The 19,066-nt window shown below is 42.4% G+C and overlaps 1 protein-coding gene across 1 annotated transcript; it reads right to left on the minus strand.

Moving 5' to 3' along the window:
- Positions 1-2,819: 2,819 nt before the first annotated feature.
- LOC116992783 (transmembrane 4 L6 family member 1-like) lies at positions 2,820-18,386 on the minus strand. Its single transcript, XM_033052745.1, has 6 exons — positions 18,309-18,386; positions 13,456-13,635; positions 9,879-9,944; positions 4,343-4,488; positions 3,346-3,532; positions 2,820-2,869 (listed from the first exon to the last, which is right to left on the minus strand). Exons 2-6 carry the CDS (start codon positions 13,624-13,626, stop codon positions 2,849-2,851), a joined length of 591 nt encoding a protein of 196 aa, XP_032908636.1. The 5' UTR covers positions 13,627-13,635; positions 18,309-18,386; the 3' UTR covers positions 2,820-2,848.
- Positions 18,387-19,066: the final 680 nt, after the last annotated feature.

Consider the following 19,066-nt stretch of genomic DNA (forward strand, 5'->3'; position numbering starts at 1 on the left):
GAAGAATGAGTTCCTTATTTTACTAAGTTCTTAATGTATAGAATACAAAAAGCATTTCAAGGACAAAATTGCTCTTTTCCTTTGCTAGGAGATTTCCCTGAAACAATTCTTTCCATTTTGAAAAAAACCCCAAACCAGTAACTTAAAATCCATAGTAATCCTAATTCTGAAGCACGATTTCTTATTTTCAGTCAAGCCAACTCTTTGTTCAAATCAAAGATTTTATTATATTTAGTATTATGTAGACATTTTCTTTTGAAGCCTTGCCCACCAGAAGAGCCTGGGTTTGCAGGTCTCCCTGCATTGCTCAGCATGAGGAGCTGCCCCTGTTGGAATGTGCTAGCTGGCTCCTGGGGAAGGCTCTGGTCACACTTCTGAGAGGACAGGCTTTGACTCATGTAAAAGGTGATTCGGGGGATCCAAAAAAGCATGAGCTGAAATATTTTCATCTCATTTTAGTCACCTTTATGTATTTTCACTGAATGAATTTTCAGCATCCTTGTGTTTGCGAGAGACAGGTTTTGCTTTGGTTATCCACACCTCTGTGTTGTTAGCTCCAGATGAGAGTCTTGGATCTCTGGACATCTGTGAGTGGGGTCTGTGCTGCACTTCAAATGGCACTAGATGTTCCTCTCCATGGTGGACAGATGTTCCTGTCCATGGTGGATAACTGAACCTTGCTCAGAAAGGCAATGCCTCCCACTTGCCTTAGGCATCTCTTTCAGTGTGGAGCTTTCCATCTTAATACCTACCCTAGAAGAGACTTCTTCATGGTGATTCAAGTTAGACTCAATTAGATTCAATTTAACTCTGCTTTCTCTGTTGCTCCATTTATCTTCCTATTGGCGTTAGTTTGAACTCACACATCCTTTAGACCACACAAATAAAGCCAGAAGATAAGTTCAGAGTAGCAGTATTTAATATTTACACATATCAGTGAGGCCAGTGGTCACACAGTTGGCAGGACAGAGGGTGTTCCCAGGAGCACAGAGACATCCCCAGGGCAGGGCAGCCTGGAACGAGCAGATGGCAGCAACACAGTGCAATTATTTTTCTGTGCTGGGGGTGTGCCAGTGGGTATTTCTTCCTCTCCTGGTGCTAGCACAGCCAAGGTAGGCTTTATCCTGAGGTGAGAGTCAGGGAGTCAAAACTAAGGGATGAGGAAGGGCAGGTATTTGGGGACTGTGAAGAGTTCATAGAGCCCCTGTGCTGATGAAAGAGTCTCTCTCCACCTGATTACATGTGAATATCCTTATTTCCCACTGTGCCTTTAACTCTTTTCCTGTTTTGCTGTCTGCTGTATGTGGTTGCACTGTCCATGCTTCCCTGCTGGCAATGAACATGAGCTTTTAAAGTCACCTGGCAGGTTTGGATGCACCTAGTGATGGATTGCAAACTTCAACAAGTCTTATGCTTTCTTCTTTACAGAATTACATTTAAGTTTTATAGGTTCATTTTCCTGCTTCTAGGGGTGAAACTATGCTCCAAGGTGCATACGCTCCTCGTCTAGGCCACTGACATTTTCTTCTCCATTTTGTATAAAGGAGAATGTGAGTATTTTGCCTGTTGCACAGCACAAGCAGCCCCACTCATGTCTGCAATAAAGAACTTGCTTCAATGCTACAGTGAAAAAATATGAACAACTTTGAGAAAACATAAATCAGGAAAAATAGGCTCCAACTGCTTTAAATATATTCAGGTTTTCATAGCTGCCTACATGCATTCAGGATGAGTAAAGATTATTTCATGTTTGGCTGACAGAGGAAAGACAGTTCATGTCCAAGAAATAACTTTTGAGGAAGTCACTGAAATGATGAGTTTTCTGAAATTTTCAGTCATGGACATTAGCTCAAGTTCAAGAGCTGGCTCTTGAATGATGATGGGGAATTAGGCAGTTCCTGGTTGGTATTTCTGCTGCTAAAAAACTAAAGCTGATGCAATTTGCTGCCTTCAGATTATATGTTCTATTTATTACTAAGCTGCATGTAATTACTACATGTACCTTTGTTTATCTTTGGTGAGTTAATTCCTTGATCCATGTGTTCTATTCTAGAACAGGCCTACAGACCTGTGTGGAAGTTAGTGAAATTCTTAGGCAGTTTCATGAAGGTAAAACTGGTGGAGAGGTTCTTCACCCTTTTGTTGAACCAGACATTTTAAACTCTTGCTGCAAACCCCACTGTCTGTGTTGACCTAAATGTTCCCCTAAGGCTACCACAACTCTCAGGTGCTCCCGAAGAACTGATTTAGAAGTGCACGGGGCTTTGGCAAGGGGATCTGGCTCCAGGGTGGCAGAAGGAAGCTGGAAACCATGTTCTGCAGTGTCTCAAACACTGCTCAGATATTCTCTGCTCATCCTCATTCAAATCTGTCAGTGCCCCATTTGAATATTAATAGGAACAGACAGGAGAGTTCACGGTGGGATTTGGGGAGGACGGGATTATTTACATCAGCCAGAGAGCACCTGCTTCATGCAGCTGGTAAAAGTATACATTAACAACATTTAGCTGCATTTCCCACATACATGAGAGGGCAAGTGGTGATCTTTTATCTGAGGACTATTGTGCTTTATACACAGGTACAGCAGTAAGGGCCAGATGGATTAATGTTTTTGCCAGTACCTGAGGTTTAGCAGGTATATTTAGAGAGATGAAAATGTGGAGTCTCAGACTGAAATGATCTAGCCCTTTTCCACCCTGACTTCTTTACAAAAAAAATAATTTTGCCCTGTGAAACACCTGACCATGTTTTCTTGTTGTCCCCCGTACATAAAAAAGTACAGTGCACTATCCTTATTGTATGTGAATTGGCAGTTTGGGGGCTTGTCTTGGCATTCCTTGTAGGTCATTCACATTCCAGAAATATTTGTCTGAAAGGCAATGAATAAAAGTTGATTAGTTAATATTCCAGGGGATATCTGACTTACTGCAAATACCTTGTACAATGAAAATAAACAATGAAAAGGAAGAAATATTAAATTTGGAAAATGTTTTCTTCCGTTCTGTAAAATAACAGTGTTACTATGTTTGACCAATTTAAAACATCTCTACTTTTTGTCTCTCACTTACAAGTGCTAGGGAGGGTCATTGCACTTTATCAAAAAGGCTTCTTAAATAACAACAGAACCAAGCAACAGGTATGTCAATATGTCATACTGGTCTGCTGTTTAGAAAATCTGAGGACCAGGTTATCCCTGACAGACAGAAAGGGAGTGTGCAAACACATCTGTACTGCCCAGAGGAGCTTGTCCAGGGACAGTGCAGATCTCTCATCTCATGTACCATTACCAGAGCCTGAAAAACAAAACTGGAAAGAACATAAATCATGCTTTTACTGCATACCAACCTTTCTTCTCCTCATACATGTGCCACATATGAAGCCAGTGAGTCCACTGATGACTTGAATGAAACAAAGAATTGCTTCAATCACACCGATGAGCAGGAGAATAGAGAAAAGGACGATATTCCAAAGGATGATGTTTTCAGGTTGTTTGCAAATACTCCATGTTGTCTGGTTAAACAAATAATTGTCTCTGTGATAGAGAAAAATAATTGGCAAGGTATTAGAAAGTAAAAACTTGAGCATGCTTTCTCTGTTTTCTAGTATTTTATTTTATGAACTTCATTGCACAACATGAGTCTCAGCTGGTCTATAATTGGTAAGTCACAAGGGGACTATAATCAAAGCTGGTGTTCTTCCCCACAATTTCCTTTGCAGAGATGCAATTTATAACTGGGGAGGAGAGCCACATCTGTACTTTGTTGCATGCACAAGAATCTCTTTTCTTTTTTTTTTCTTTTTTTTTTTTAATAGCAAAATTATGTTAGTAACTAAAGCAAAAAGTCCATAATGATTTTAAAATGTGTCTCCACATTCTTCATTCCTGCTGTGGTCTCACAGCCCAGTCCGTTCATTATCTCTAGCTCTGGTTTGAAGAGCACGGTTGTCAAGGCTGACTTTAAAGAAGATTTTTTGCTTTGCTTTTCAGAAGCACGTACAGCTGGCTGAATTCTTGATAATTTGACAGATTAAAGTGGCACAGCAAGCAAACATTTCCCTTTGACTCCAGCGGGAGTCACAGCTCACACGCGTTTTGAAAGCATGATGCACATTGCACAAGGGGCTTGTGGCAAGCACAGCAGATGAAACTCAGGAAATTTGCCCAAGGATGATTCCTTGGTCAAAGAGATCACCAGCTGGAACATGCTACTCAGAGAAGTGTGAGTTTAGATGTACACAGAGTGAACCATCAGTTCATTTTGGAAAAAATCCAAGTTTACTTTAAAAAGATAGGGGAGAGATGGGGAAAGCAAAACTGGAGGAGCTTGTCAGCCATACTCACTCTAGAGTGTCATTCCTGAAAGGGTAGAGGTATTCTCCGTCACCTGTGTCACACAGAGGGCCCCCAATCAGCCCCAATGAAGAGATGACCACACAATATGCTCCTCCTGCAAATCCCAGCACAGACAGGATCACTGACAGCAGCATCTGAAAGGGAAAAGACCTTCAGCATTGTGTGCACAGAGGTTTGAGTAGCATGGAGAGCTCACAATGAATGAGAAAGAATTCTCTTTCCTGTTGCTTACTTTATATGCTGAAACTACTACTGCTACTAAATTTGTGGGAATAAAAAACTGTTTACTTTTTCTGACTGTTGTAGCTGTCCTAGATGTTAAAGAACTTGTTCAGAGTTTTATGCTTAAGCTATTACGAAAAATCTGGTGAGTTTTCTTTCAAAAGCCAGTATGAGGCCAGTCCTGGATTGATTTGTTCTGTATCATGTTCCTTGGCATTTCCAACTCTTCACCTTTCTTGACCCTTGCACCAACAGAAAAAAGCAGGCAAATACTGAACCAGGTATGAAAGCAACAGAGGATACATTAATTGTTTTTGCTAATTGATGGAATGCAAAAAAGCCTTTCTTAGGGCTGCTTTCCTTCATTTTGCAACACCATGACACGTGATTACCACTTCTCATGTTGAGAAATCTAATTGCGCTGCATGTGGCAACAAGCCAGCAGTGACTTCAGATTATATGTAATGCGCTCATGTTTTACATCAGCCACTCCCACAGAAATGTTACCTTTACTCCATTGTGGGGTCCTTTACTAGTAATGAAGGGGATGTATCCAGTTACTGTTTGTCTATAGAAACAAAAATCCCAGGAGGGTGCTACCGATGGTGCAGCTGGGACAGGCTTCCCAATAGTCTTGTTAAGAATCACAACTCTGACAGGTGAGGGAAGAAACTCTGGGGCAAACTGATAGAGCCAGGAGAAGACCTGGAGCAGGGAGAAGGCAGCAGGCCTGCCTTAAATTCGGGGCAGTGGCATGACCAAGGAAGCACATACTAAATACTCTCATCCATGACTCAGGTTTGAAGCCAAGTATCTCAAGTCTCATAATTCCCTGTTTCCAACAAATACCAGGTGAAATCCACCAGCCCACAAGGCAGGTAGAAACCTTCTCCTAGTCTCAGCTGTTCCACAGACCACTGCACTACAGAGTCAAATGGAAATTTCCACCATCCATGCTGGAGTTTTTTGACAAAGTCTTGAAAATTCTATTCACTGTCTGAACACATTCAAGCTGGTGAATGCAGTTTTCAGCTTGCCAGCTGACTGCTTCCTGTAGAACCTTGCACGATGCTGGTGTGTGAATTGGTTAACTTTGTGTGTTGTTCTGCCTCTAAAGCAATCCTTGAGTTAAAAGTTGCTGGGATTTCTCATGGGATTTATTTAATCATAACTGATTAACAACTCAGTCTTCTCTTGCAAAGCTGGATACTCTTTCTTTAGTCTTTATCTGCATGTTGGCTGAATTGCCTCTTAGCAGAGCTCCATTGTCAGCAAAATGTAGGTAATTTAGTCTATTGTCCTGGAAGTGTCTGGATTGTAGCTGATGCACTGTCTCTCACAATAAGATCACCAACCATGCCTTGTGGTGAAGGTGAGTGACTGATACTCTGTTTAAAACTCCTACCTATTCTGAATCACTTTTCCCCACTTGTTTTCTCATTTGCTTTAACTGTGCATTCTGCTTCTTGCTTGAAGGACCTTAATTATGTCAACAATTTGTTTTAGTATAGCATAGCAGTACAGGGCATCCCAAAGATAATTATGAAGAAAAAATCAAATTATCTTTTGGTATTACAATGTTTTAAGATAGCAGTTAGTACTAATAGTACTTGTCAGTGCTATCTGTGATGATTGTGCTCTGTCACATGATTGTCTCATTTGGAATCTGTTGACTGTATGAAAAGCCTCATCCCAACTATTTCCCTTACTGTGTACAAGATCATCTAGACAGATACTTGTCACTGAGAGAGGAGTCTGAAATTGCTGCAGCTGTTAGATTGGCACTCCTCAGCATTTTCTAGACATGCAGGGGCATTTCCCCATTTTATCTACTGATCTGGAGACTTTTCTGGAGGCTTGCCTCATAATCTGTGAAAATCCAAGAATTTTATTAACCATTTCATCATCTAGAACTTTCAGCATTTTCCCTAGTTGTACTTCTCATTGAAATATTTCATTTCCTCATTTGTGTCCTTAATTGCAACAGGAGGCCTAAACTGGGATGCTTGAGTGTGTTGAAATTTATTTCCCATGATTTTGACCTGTTCTGTACTCCTGAAAAGGTTTTGCTGATAATTTTTGCTGATTTTCCCTTCTTTATCCTTTACACAGTTGAATTATCCCTGGTGAACTGATGAAGACTCTTAGAATTCAGTGTTTGAATTTTTGCATCGCCTACTTTGGTGAAGTTACCAAGTTCCTCCTGTCCCAGCTTGTGCTGCTCTTTATTACCCTGGATCTTGTTCCATACACATTTCTTTCTTCTCTGTTTCTTTGTCTGGAAGTGGTTTTTTAATTGTTGTTTTTTTTGATGGAATTGTTATTCTGTCTGGTTATCTGGATATCTTTGCTTAGGTTTGTTTGTCTGGAAAGCTGCTATGGCTGTTCTTGTTCTACTAGTAACTCTCAAGGAAGACATAGAAATACTGGAGTATATGTTTGCTGATGCAATGAGAGAAGCTGTATTTTGGGTGGGCCTTTTTCCTCATCACGTCAGTGCAGTGGATTATTTCAGTTGTGTACGTGTTAAGCTGCAAGACACTGAAGCTTTCTGAATCTATTACTTTCCAAATTCATTACTCCATAGTGCAAGGACAAGAAGCCATTGATGTATGTTTGTAAGTAATAATTTAAAGTTGATCAATGAAAAAACTTACTGTAGCATGTAATCACCGAGAACAGGAAAGCTCACCAAAGTGAATGAGAAACATAGTAATTTTTATTACTGTTGAAGATACTTTGGCAGTGTGTAAAGGCTTTGATGAAGTCTGAAACCATTAAAACAGAAATTGCGCAAAATAAAACAGAGCAGTCCCTGCCCTGAGGAAAATGTTGTTTTGATTGAACAATAATTCTGATCACTAATAATGGTCAACATTTTTTTTTTAACTATGACAAGCAATTCTGCACTTCTGAGTATTCAGTGTAAGTTACCATTTTATACCTACAACCTCCAAAGCAGAAAGATGCCCAAACTAGCCTTTGGATTACAGAGGCTCCTGGATAGTTCCATGAGGGCTATTTCTCTGTCAGCAGGTGGAAGTAGCTGGGGACCTCTTAGCAGGTCCATCCAGATCTACCTCCCAAGGAGCTCTGGCACTCTGGGAGGTTGCTGATATCGTGAAATGTTTGAACAAATCCCAAAAGTCCTCCTCGCTCCAGGGCCTCACACCATACCCTGCCTTGCATTTACAGCCCTTATAGTCAGGAGCACCCCTGCTGTGGATGTCTGTGCATTTTCTTTCACTCTCCACAAAGCAAATTTTGCCTGAGGTTTCTTCCCTTGAAGAAGCAGATCTTCAGCCTTCTGATCTCCCTGTAACACTCACCTCTTTTTGAATGTTTGGAAAACACTCTTCCCCAGGAGCTGTGCAGGGTAGACTTGTTTTTAGTGCTGTTCACAGCCACTCACTCTTTGTTCATGTCCCCATCTCATCCCTACTTTGAGCCACAGTCTGTTTAAAACATAGGGGATAGAGCTTCACTCTTTCCACCTCGCACAGTGTGTGATTCCAGACTGTGTCAAAAAGACAGCATTTTCATAGACACACTGTTCTCACTGAGCCTATTTTCCAGATTGATTTGGGTAGCTCCATCACTTGGCCATCAGCCACTTTCTGATATGGTTTAGTGGGCATGGTGTTATTCATTTGACGGGTGGACTTGATGAACTTGGAGTTTTTTTCCAACCGTAATGATTCTGTGTTTCTCCTGAATCTACAAAATATCACAGTACATAATCAAATTACTTTTTAAACACCTACTTTATTCCTCCATAACAGCAAATAAAGAAGAGGAGGAGCAGCTTGTATGCAATCAATCAGTGATGGGAAGCGTATCTGGGATACCTTGGGATGCAGACAGGGTATCTGGCATTGGTGTACTGCTGCTAGGAATGGCTCAGACAGTGAAAGAGGACAGGGAGAACAGAGGATTGTGGTGGGTCTGTGCATGTGGGCTGCTGGATGACACTGTGCTACCACCTGTGTTGTTGGGCTGGGGAGTGAACCCAGCCAGCCTGGGGAAGTTTGACTCTTGGCTCTGTGTTATTTAGGGCTGGGATGAAGGATGAAGAGACACCTGAAGTGTTTTGTGAACTCAGCCCAGTTCAGCTGGATTTCCCCTCATGACTTACCAGATTCAGTGAGTGTAGGAACCACTACAGTGACTGTCATTCATCACTGCTTTCTACATCACTCAAAATCAAGCAAAGCAGATGGCTCAGGCACTGTTTGCAGGTGTCTAGGATCTCACCTCAGCTCTGCAACTCTGCTTGGCCACTGTTAGCATCCTGTTTGTGCATGTGACATTAGGTAGAATAAATGTAATGCCGTGTCCCTTGGGATGTGCTTGCTGACTTCCTAATAAAGAATGCTATTTTGCTATTATGAATAATGAATTTATTTAAGTAAAATGTTTTAAAGAGGCAAAGGTTTTCTCATGGATCAGACTAAATATTAATTGAAGAGTACAGAAGAGACATGATTTATTGCATGGAATATCTCATTCCAGGCTGCTTCTGGGAAGGATGCAGACTCAAAAATATTTCCAAGTCAGTTTATTCTTGGCAATAATAATAGCCACACAGAAGTCTGTGCTCAGGGCTTGAGGATGAATGGAGATGCCTTGATAACATGTTGCTTTATAATATTCTTAATTATCAAGGAAAAAAATATTTCTGGCCTTTCTTTAGATTTGAGAGAGCCTAAATTGTGTTTTCACATTTCACATGTATGATATTTGGGCACATGTGAGCTCCTGGTCAGAACTGCAGGAAGCAGTGCTGGCTCCTCCATGCCAGATGCAGCAGCTCACACTTTTGGCATGGAGCTACAAATGGGGCACCTGTGTACCCCTACAGAGAAAAGCACGGATGAACCTGTGGAAAATCAGATTGCCATGGAAGGGTATGGAGGAAACAGGACTCTGTGGAAGTAGGAGGAACAGGCAGCTGTCTCAGTCTTTAGGATTGCCTTGAGCAGGGGAAGCTGGAGCCACGTTTTACTTTATGTGATGTAGTCCCCTTTGCCCTCAGCATTGCATCAAAGGGCTCCACCACCAGCCCTGGCTGATTTCCCTCGTATCAGCAGCTGCAACATCACAATGTTCTTGTTGGCTAACTGAGCCCTCAGCCCCAGCCCAGGGACGCTGCAGATCAAGCTCCTCTTCTACATTTCCCTGACATGGCTGCTGACAGTGGTGTGATGGTTTGTCACTGCACACTTCCACCTGCTGAGCAGCCATTTAAAGAGCTATTGCACAAACTCTGTAGTGCCATTTCAACACGTGAATATCCACTTACCCCACATCTGTTAGCGCAACATCCTGTTCCACCTGCTCCCAGCATCATGAATGCCGGCAAAATAACCTGTAAGGAAAGCACAGGCTGAATTGGAGTGCAGCACTTCTGCTGAGGTGGTTTTTAAATTCTAATAGCTTGGGTATCATGTTCCTTAAATATGTCACTTTTTGATTCTTCTCTGAGAGTTACACCAGCTTGGATGTTGGTGCTGCTGAACAGTCACTGAGAAATAAGTGTGGGATTACAGCTAGAGCTGTCTGGCAAATTGCTGGTACATTAATTCTGATTGCTGAAGCTATACTGCTTTTTTCAGGGTAAAAAAGGTTCAGCATGGTATTGCTGGGGGCTTTTTGGAAAAAATGTGTCCGTTTCGAGAAAATTGAATTTCTGCCCAGAAAAAAATACATGGCTGGACTAAGAATTATGTCAGTTTAAACCTCCTGACCATTCTGCTCTGGATTATAATTAGGAAATCAACCTTGAGCTTCTCAAAACAGATCTGACTTTGGTTTGGATTTTTTTGTTGTTTGTTTGTTTGTTTGTTTGGTGGGGTTTTTTGGGGTTTTGGGGTTTTTTGTGCTAAACTTCTGGAAAACCTACAAGATGGCATGGCAGTCAATAGGGAACTTCCAGTTCACATCACCTTTCTCTGTGGTAATTATCAAGTGGAGCTGGGCCAATACAATTCAGTCAGTAACCATCTATGACTCGGGATATAATGCTGCCTTACAGACACTCTGGAGTTAGGAAAAGTTGCCTTTAGTTTGGTAGCCAGAGGGCAAGAAAGCTTTTGTGGATCTGGCTATTCAGCCAGCACACTCCCACTGCCTTGTCTCTACACGACAGTGCTGGTTAAAGCATCTCAAAGAGCAGCACAAGTAAAGGAGTATTTAAGAAAGTAGGAAATGGTTACCATAAAGCTAATGAAAGAAGGAGAACCCAAATCAGTCAATCAATCAATCAAACAAACAATCAATCAATCAATCAAACAAACAAAAAAAGAAAAAAGGTAAAAACTGTAAAAATGGGCTGACTAGATGATGGCAAGATTTTTTCTCAAATAGGGTGGGAAGAGCAGAATGACTATGATGAGCAAAGTCCATGGAATTTATGTGTGTAGTGTGAATATCTCTATTGAACAGTGTGGGACAGTGTTTTATGAAGCTTGCTTAGATTTGTAGGTTCCTAAATATTTTTCAAAGGATTTATTCTCCGTTGCCTTTTATGCACACCCCAGAGGCAACCTACAACATCTACATCTGGAAGCCTGCAGAAGTAGAGGACTGAGTTTAAAAAGGTGCTCCTCTTCCTGCAGAGAAGCTGGCTCTTAAATAATCACAAATGGTCCTCAACGCAGCCTCAGCCCCAGTGTTCAACTATCTGGCACTCAGAAGAAGAGTTTGGCACTCAGAAGAAGAGTTAATACCTCTGCCCATCAAACCAACACTCCTTTTCCTCCAGGGCTGTCATTTTTCTTTCGAGGTTTCCCATCTAAGTGGCAAACACTTTTGTGCCATCTATAAGCCTGGCTCAGAATGAAAGGTTTGCTTGGCAACTTTCTCTTTATGTAGTGCCTGATTATAAATACCTGCCTTTTGACACAAGAATGAGAATTTGCTGGGTTTGGCTGTTGTCAGTAAAACAAGAGCTGAGTGTGAGCCATGGCTCAGTCAGGCATTTCCTTGTGTTGCACACAGGCTTTCCATGAGGAAAGATGACACATAGAGCCAGTTTTACTCTCGTTACATCCTAAATATTTGAAATAAGGAAATTTGAGAGGTTTTAATGTCATACAATTTCCATTAGAGATTCAGCAGAGGAGGAGGAAAGGGTGGAGCTGGCTACTCAGCCAAAGTGTGCTGACGTTTCAGTCTACAGATGAAGTTCCCAGGCTTTACTGGCTCAAAGAGCTAAGCCAGGCTGTTCTGAAATTTCTCCCACAGTCTTGACTCTGAAGGCTGTGTCCTAGCTGTTGGGGAGATTCTCCAAGATCAGGCGACCTTTTGGCGTGACTTAGTTTCCTTTGGTAGGAAGCCAGGTGCACGGGGGAACATATTGCAGCTTCATCTTTCCTCATTGTAGTATCAGGATGTGGACCAGACTCCAGTCATGGGACATTGTGACCCTTGTTTTAACTTCTTAGGACACCAAGAAGCCAGAATTCATTTTCCCATGCTTCCAGCACCTGGAAGATTGAGCTGATGATAATGCTTTCTTTCCCCTTACCTGTGAGCATTTCTCATGCTGTTTTCTGGAAAATGTGTACGCTCAACAGCATTATTTGTGGATCAATAATTACTCCTAATGCCTCGTTTTGAAGGTCAATGCAAATTTTTCCTTTCCTCTGACTAGCTGTTCTCATTTTTGATGTATGTGGTGCTGGCCACAGGAAAGTCTGTGTAGAAGCCTTAAAAGAAGACATGTTTTCAATGAGCCAATGATGCTCTCACATCTGCCTTTCCTTTCATTGAACGCCAATGACTCCTGGGCTTGCAGTGATCCAAATTTTCCACAAGGTCTCTCATGTAGTTCCATTTCTTCCTTCTACAAACTCAGGCTTATGTTCAAGCTCAGCATGAGTAACAGGCCCAAGTGGTAGCCACAAGAAGCAGACAAGCTGCTGGTGGAGAACAGTTTATTGAATGATCTTATACCATGTTTCTGCTTTGGGAATTATGAGTATGAACCAGAACTATGCAGGCTTTCCATAGACTTAAGTGGTAACTGCATCATAGCCTGACTGTGAATGAGATTTTCTTTTTTCTAAGTTAATTATTCTTAAACATTCTTTTATTTTTTGGCCAGTTCTGTGCCAGTTTGCCATCTGCCCAGTACTGGTCATATGCATGTTACTTGCTCAGCTTTTTAACTACATTTGGGTAGATAATTGAAAGAGCACAAAGGGAGCAGGCTTTATGACGAAACTGGAAATAAGTATTCCCCAACATATCCCCTTCTAGCCATGGACATTTACATAAAAGTGATCTTTCCTGAGACCCAGAATGCAGAACTAGTTATAGAAGAGCACATTCAAACCAGATCCAACCCAAAGAAGGTGAGTGGGAGTGGGAACAGGAGGCATTCAGCTTATTAAGACATTTGCAACTCTACATTTGTAAAGGTGTTAGCTGGGTCTTGAACTAACACCTGCTGAAACATGTTTCATTTTTTCCCTTAATGCTTTTGTGAACTGTGTGTACATAAAATCAGTCGGAGGAGCAAGGTGGGGGTGCAGACAATAGTGAAAACTCCACACCTCCAGCTGAGCTTAGGACCTCATCTTTGCTTTCACTCTTGGAGGATGAGCACTTGTGTAACTCTTCTCCACAGTGAACAGCCAGGCCTGTTGCTTCTTCCTAATTTGGAGTCCTGATATTTATTTCAGGAATGTTTTGCATTTCTTTGATTAGGCACTTTTTTTTTGCCTTAAATGCATTTTCTCAGTTACATATCCAACTTCTTGTGTTCACATGTTTATGCAAAACACATTTTATGACCTTTTTATAATGGAGATTTTCTTGGCCCCAAATTTTAAAACAAAACAGAGCAAAACTCACAAGAAACATTCATCTCTTACCAGTATCCCAGCTCCCAGAATGCCATGGAAAAACCAGACCAAATCAGTTATCTCGCTGAACTGCAGTACTTGTCCATTGGGGAAGTACAGGAGAATGTTGGAGACAATGGCACATACTGCCAGTGGGAAGAGGGTGATCCCAATGCACTTCGAACACTTGCCCGTGCACATGGCAGCTCTCTGCTCAGAAAAGATACAGGGAGGTTTGGGTTACTGCAGTTCAGGGAGTACTGCATTTCAGCAGTTTTATTCTTTAATGAAAGAAGAATCAACTTTGTAGAAAGAAATGCTCCAGGTATGACTTACACAGGTAATCCTGTTCTGTAGATCCCATTCCCTTCAGAGAATTTATTTAAAATTGAATTATTCAAAGCTGGGATGTTTAATTGAATTTATTTAAATTGTAGGACTAAACCTGTGTTGATAGGAATTTAACAGTTTCATTTCAGTTGTTACTGGACAATTGTCTGTCCATTAGAAGTATCAGCAACAAAACCATGACCCCACAAACAGATACCCTGGCTGGCAGTCAGGACTAAGGCATTGAGTGGAAGGAGAGGTGGATGCACTGGGTTTTCTGGGACCACTGTCTCAGGAAGCAGATGTGAAATCTCTTGCACTGAAGGTCTAGAGGAGCAGGAAATGGCTTCTGTCGCGGTTTAATGATGTGTGGTTTTCAGCTGGGTGAGTGGTTCCCTGTGGGGATCTGGCAGAGCCAGTCAGCTGGCTAGGTTTGAAGATTGAAACCCAGTTAAGCCACTTAAAAGAGTAGAACATGCCTCTATGGAAAACACATTTAAAAATTAACAAAACCCAGGAAAGGCTCTCTTGGCTTCTGGCCATCAAACAAGTGCTGTGCAGGGCCAGCCCTGCACGGCCAGGTCAGCTGAGATTTCTGGCCCCGAGGGGAGCCCACTGGTCCTTTTTCCGGCAGTGCCGCCAGGCCACGCCAGCCAGAGGCTATATCAGCATTGGGAACAACCCCATGGCAGGGACCAGTGCCAGGAGTGGCTGCGTGGTCAGCACTGGGGGCAGCCCTGAGGCCAGGGAGCCAGGAGTGGCCACGGTGGCCATGTGGCCAGGACTGCATGGCCAAAATCAGCGCGATCGGGACAGCGGCGCGTAGCCGTGACTACCTCAGCATGGCTTGCAATGAACTTTGTTTAGCTGCTTTTAGCCAGCCATGCTGTGGACAGGACAAAAATGGCAGCAGCTTTTCTTGTTTCCGTTGCTCTGCATGAAGAAAAGTGCCGAGTGGAGCCAGCAGCCAGCACGGCTCACACGGTGTTGGCGGGGACCACGCAACCAGCAGCGAGAGACACAGCAAGTGATCTCTCCAATGCAGAACCTGGATGAGACCAACCTTTCAGCACTGCAGAACTCTGTAAAAACTGTTCCAGTTGATAAAGCTTGAGAACAAATGAACCTACGAACACCAATTCTCTCCCGAATCAGGAAAAGGAAAGGGTGAAAACACATAAGGAAAACAACATGGGACACTGAGGTCATTGAAAAAGAAGTCAAACTCTAGATGGGAGGGGATTGAGGAAATGCCTTAATCTTGGGCTGAAATTCTTTTGTGAGGCTGTAGTGAAGATATATATTTGATATATCAGACTTTGTTTTTTCCCTGTAATTCATGGAATACATTAGGGGGACGTAGCTCTCTAACTACAACTGTGAGCAGAAGCATCAGTGTTGAAATAAGCAGATGTTGCAGTAGCTGTGATCCAAAGAGAAACTTGAACAGTGAGAGATGAGAGAGATGAGAAACCTTGCCCCAGGAATAGAAGAAGAAAACCTCTGTTCCCAGGGATGGATGAAGAGAACTTCTGTTTTTATGCTAGACCAGCTCATCCTTAAAATAGCACCCCAATAAGTTGACATGGCTCATGAAAGTAGCTGTGGGAAAGCTCAAGGCATGGGAGGGACTTCCACACTGCAAACACATTTTCCTTTCCAGGGTGGCTGATTCGCTGTGACATTGAAGCCACGAAAGAACTATTTCTTGTGGAGAAGTCTCCACAGCATGGCAAAAGAGACTCCTCTTCCAAAGTGTACCAAAGAAAGATTATTTTAGAGGTGGTAAACCGACTGGAAGTCCCAGGTTTTGTCTCTTTATATTGTCAGTGGGAAAGAAGAGAGTGTGTGGGGGGAGGCAAAGTGTTCTGAAGGTTTATTCTGATTTTCTTCTAATTTTTTCTTTTAATTCTGTTAATAAAATTTTCGTTATACCCTTTAAAGTTTTGAGCCTGCTTTGCTCTCCTCCTAATCCTTTTATCACTGCAGAAAATGAGTAAATAATTCTAGTGGATGTGCTGGCATTTGGCCAGCACTAGACTCACTACAGCTACCAATGATACCATGTGAATATTCAACCCTGCCTGGGCACTGGGACAAGCAGGGAAGTCTCCCCAGGGTGCCTTCCAGCTGCATTTCCTCTGTTTCAGTCAAAAATACTCCCTTGGCAAGAACTGGATAAATACTTATTATTGTTTACTGTGACATGCTTATTCTGCACATAAGGGTAGATATGACTGTGGATTATGGGCCTGTTTGGCACCCATCCTAAAATATCTCAAAAGCTGCAATCTTGTCTAATTCTATGTCTATTTGCTAAGGGCAGATCAAAAAGCCATCCCATCTCATTTTCAGAGATCTGTCATAGCATAAAGTAGCTTAGTAGTTCATAGCATTCAGGTTCTTTTTTAAAAAAATCAAAGAATCAACATGAATGAAGCTCTGGTTGAGAGAGGTCTCTGCAGGTGTCCAGTCTGACCTCCTGCTGAAAGCAGGACACTACCACCAACACTAGGTCACTGTGTCAGCCATGGCTTTGTGTAACTCAGCTTAAAAACCCCCAAGGATGGAGCCATCACCGCCTCTCTGGGTGACCTGTTGCAGGGTTGAGCCAATCTCTTGATGAAAAAGTCTTTTCTCATGTCCAATCTGAATCTCCAAAGCTGTAAACAGGGCTGTTGCTCCTCACTATATCCTCGCACACCACTCCATCACCTTGTTCACGTCCCAATTTTTTGTAGGCTGTTATTAGACCCCATTTCACCAAAGTCTACAACCTCAGCTCACACTGCACCCATGCTGGGATCTACAGCCAGAGAGAAAATCCTGATTGCTACAAAAGTGGATCCACAGATATATCTCCATGTCAGTTTGGAAATTTCAGACTACTGGCTCAGAAATTATTGAACTTACTACCTTCAATTTTATGGCACAAACTGATCACGACTTCTTCATTATGTTTTATCATAGCTTCATTTCAGCTCAAGTCTTTCAAATGCATAAAAATATAAAATGTGCATGAAAATGCAAAATATCAAGCTGTGGATTTCTGTCCTCAGAGAGAACTGTCAGCTTATGACAGGCTTGCCTGTGAGTAAGTTAGGAAATGCAAGAGAAGGAAAAGGGCCTGGACGCACACCATTTCATGAACACGTAGATGCCTTTGCTTGTTATGTGCAAATAGTTTTTGTAATAACTCTAGCAGTCAGCAGTGAAATGTCCCTCAATTTACTCATGTGTATTGGCTAATCCAGAGAGTTTTACGGCTAAGATTGGTGTGGAGAAGGTATTAAGCAGGCTGGGAACACAGAAAGCAATCAAGGTTGGGTTCCCAAGAAAGAAAAAGGCCCAGGTGAAAGGCAGCTTGAAGCCATTTGAGAAAGCCAAAGACAGGCTAAAACAGACTTTGGTAACAGAATGAAGACAGTGAAGAGGTAAGGTAAGACAACAGGTGAGATGTCCTCAGACCTTTTCAACTGAGAGGGAAAAGAGAAAGACTTTATGGGGTGCCATATATTGCTGTGAAGCAGCTGTGGCTGCCACAGATGACTTCTGAGTTTGCACTTCTACAGCAAAAAATTTGCATCGTTCTCTGCTGCTATGAGTTCAACAAGAGCCCTGTGCTTACATGCGTTTTCTTCTGAGCACTTTGCAGCCATGTTGAGCTTTATAATTCATCTTTAAAATAAGCTAACTGGCATTAAACTATTCCAGAAGAGATCATTTTTAACAGAGGTACTTCTGTGTTTATGGTCATTACCTGCTGTTTATACAGTGCTCAAAATTTGGCAAAGCATTTTGCAAGCATCTGGAAAAAGCCCTGGCTCAAACAGATAAAAATCTAAACAGACCAACAGCGTGCAAGTGAAAGAAGTGAGAAATGGAAATGGAGGAAAATGGAAAGAATACTGAATATTTCACTTGTCTTTCAAATAACCAATGTCTAGGTTAATTTTTGACACTGATTCTCATCTGCCTGCTTTCCCATCTCATTCCAGTTTTAGCTTTTCCATTTGTTTGCCCAACCTCACCTAGTTTCCTTCCCCAGAAAGAAGCAAACAAGCACAGGCACAGCCTAACCTCCTTCTACAAAAGCTAAGCCTTGTAGTTGAGCTATAAATTCTCTTCTGCATCTTTCGTACATCGCTGGAGGGCCCAATTCTTGTAGGGCACAAAGCAACATGACTCCGCTTTGTCTGAAGAACTGGGGGTTCCAGCCCATTCTCTCTGACCTATCTCAATACCACTTCAAACTCCAGGGAGAACTTAACCTAAACAACAATCACCAGACCTAGTGAGAGCCTCTACCACCAAAATCAATGCTGCCTTGCCACCTGTGCACATCAGAGGATCTGCATGTGTTATTACAGCTTAGGAAAACACTCTGGTTTGCCAGAAGCACTTAAACCACTTTATTAATTAACCAAAAAAAAAAAGCACATTCTACAGCTTCGTTAAGCAAGGTGGCTAAAGCAAGCTTCTAATTTTCAGTGAGGTTTTTAGAAAGTTTTGCTTTTTAATGCTACAGTAAGCACATAAATACTTTTGCTTACCTTCCAAACAGGGCTAAGATGGCCTCCAGAGTTCCCCACAGCTGGCTTCAGGCTTTCCAGCTCCTCTCTCCTGGAGCGTGGCTGTCCGAGCGAGGCACAGCGAGGTTTTTGGGTGACGGCCTCTATTAAACAAATAGCTGTTTCTCTGAGAATGAGGAAATACCCCAAGTTATCCCTGGTTGGCCAGCGCCAGGCTGGCGTGTCAGCCGCGGTTATTGATTATTTTAAGGCAGTGTTCCAATGGTCAATGCCTCAGCCCCCGGGACACGTGGATCGCAGCAGCGGAGACCTTTTTACAGCTGTTACCATTTCAACTGTGTGTGTGGAGTAAGGCGGGAGATGGCAGGGGAACAATGAGTACCTGGCAGAAAATGTGTTTGGAGAGCGAGGTGGTGGCACAGCAGAGCCTGGCCATTGGTGTGGCGTCATCTTCTGCACACCAGGCTGTGGCTGTTAAAATTCAGTACATGTTCCAAAGCATGCTCTTGGGAGAGTCAGGTGAGGAGAATCCAGATGGGAAGGGAAGGAGACTCACAGTAGGACAGGATCAAAAAGAGAAAGAAGGACTGACAGGCTGGGGAGAAAAGAGAGGTGTGACAAAGGGAAGGAGCAAGGAAACAAAAAACCCCACACTATTCCAAGGAGGAAAGAGTAGGAATATGGAAGGGAAACTGAAAATTTGCTTTGGCAGTGGAGAAAATAAAGGTAGAAGAGCCACTAGGGATGGGCCAAGAAATGTAAAACACAATAAAGAGTAT

The sequence above is a fragment of the Catharus ustulatus genome, chromosome 2 (assembly GCF_009819885.2).
Source record: "Catharus ustulatus isolate bCatUst1 chromosome 2, bCatUst1.pri.v2, whole genome shotgun sequence".
Taxonomy (NCBI): Eukaryota; Metazoa; Chordata; class Aves; order Passeriformes; family Turdidae; genus Catharus; species Catharus ustulatus.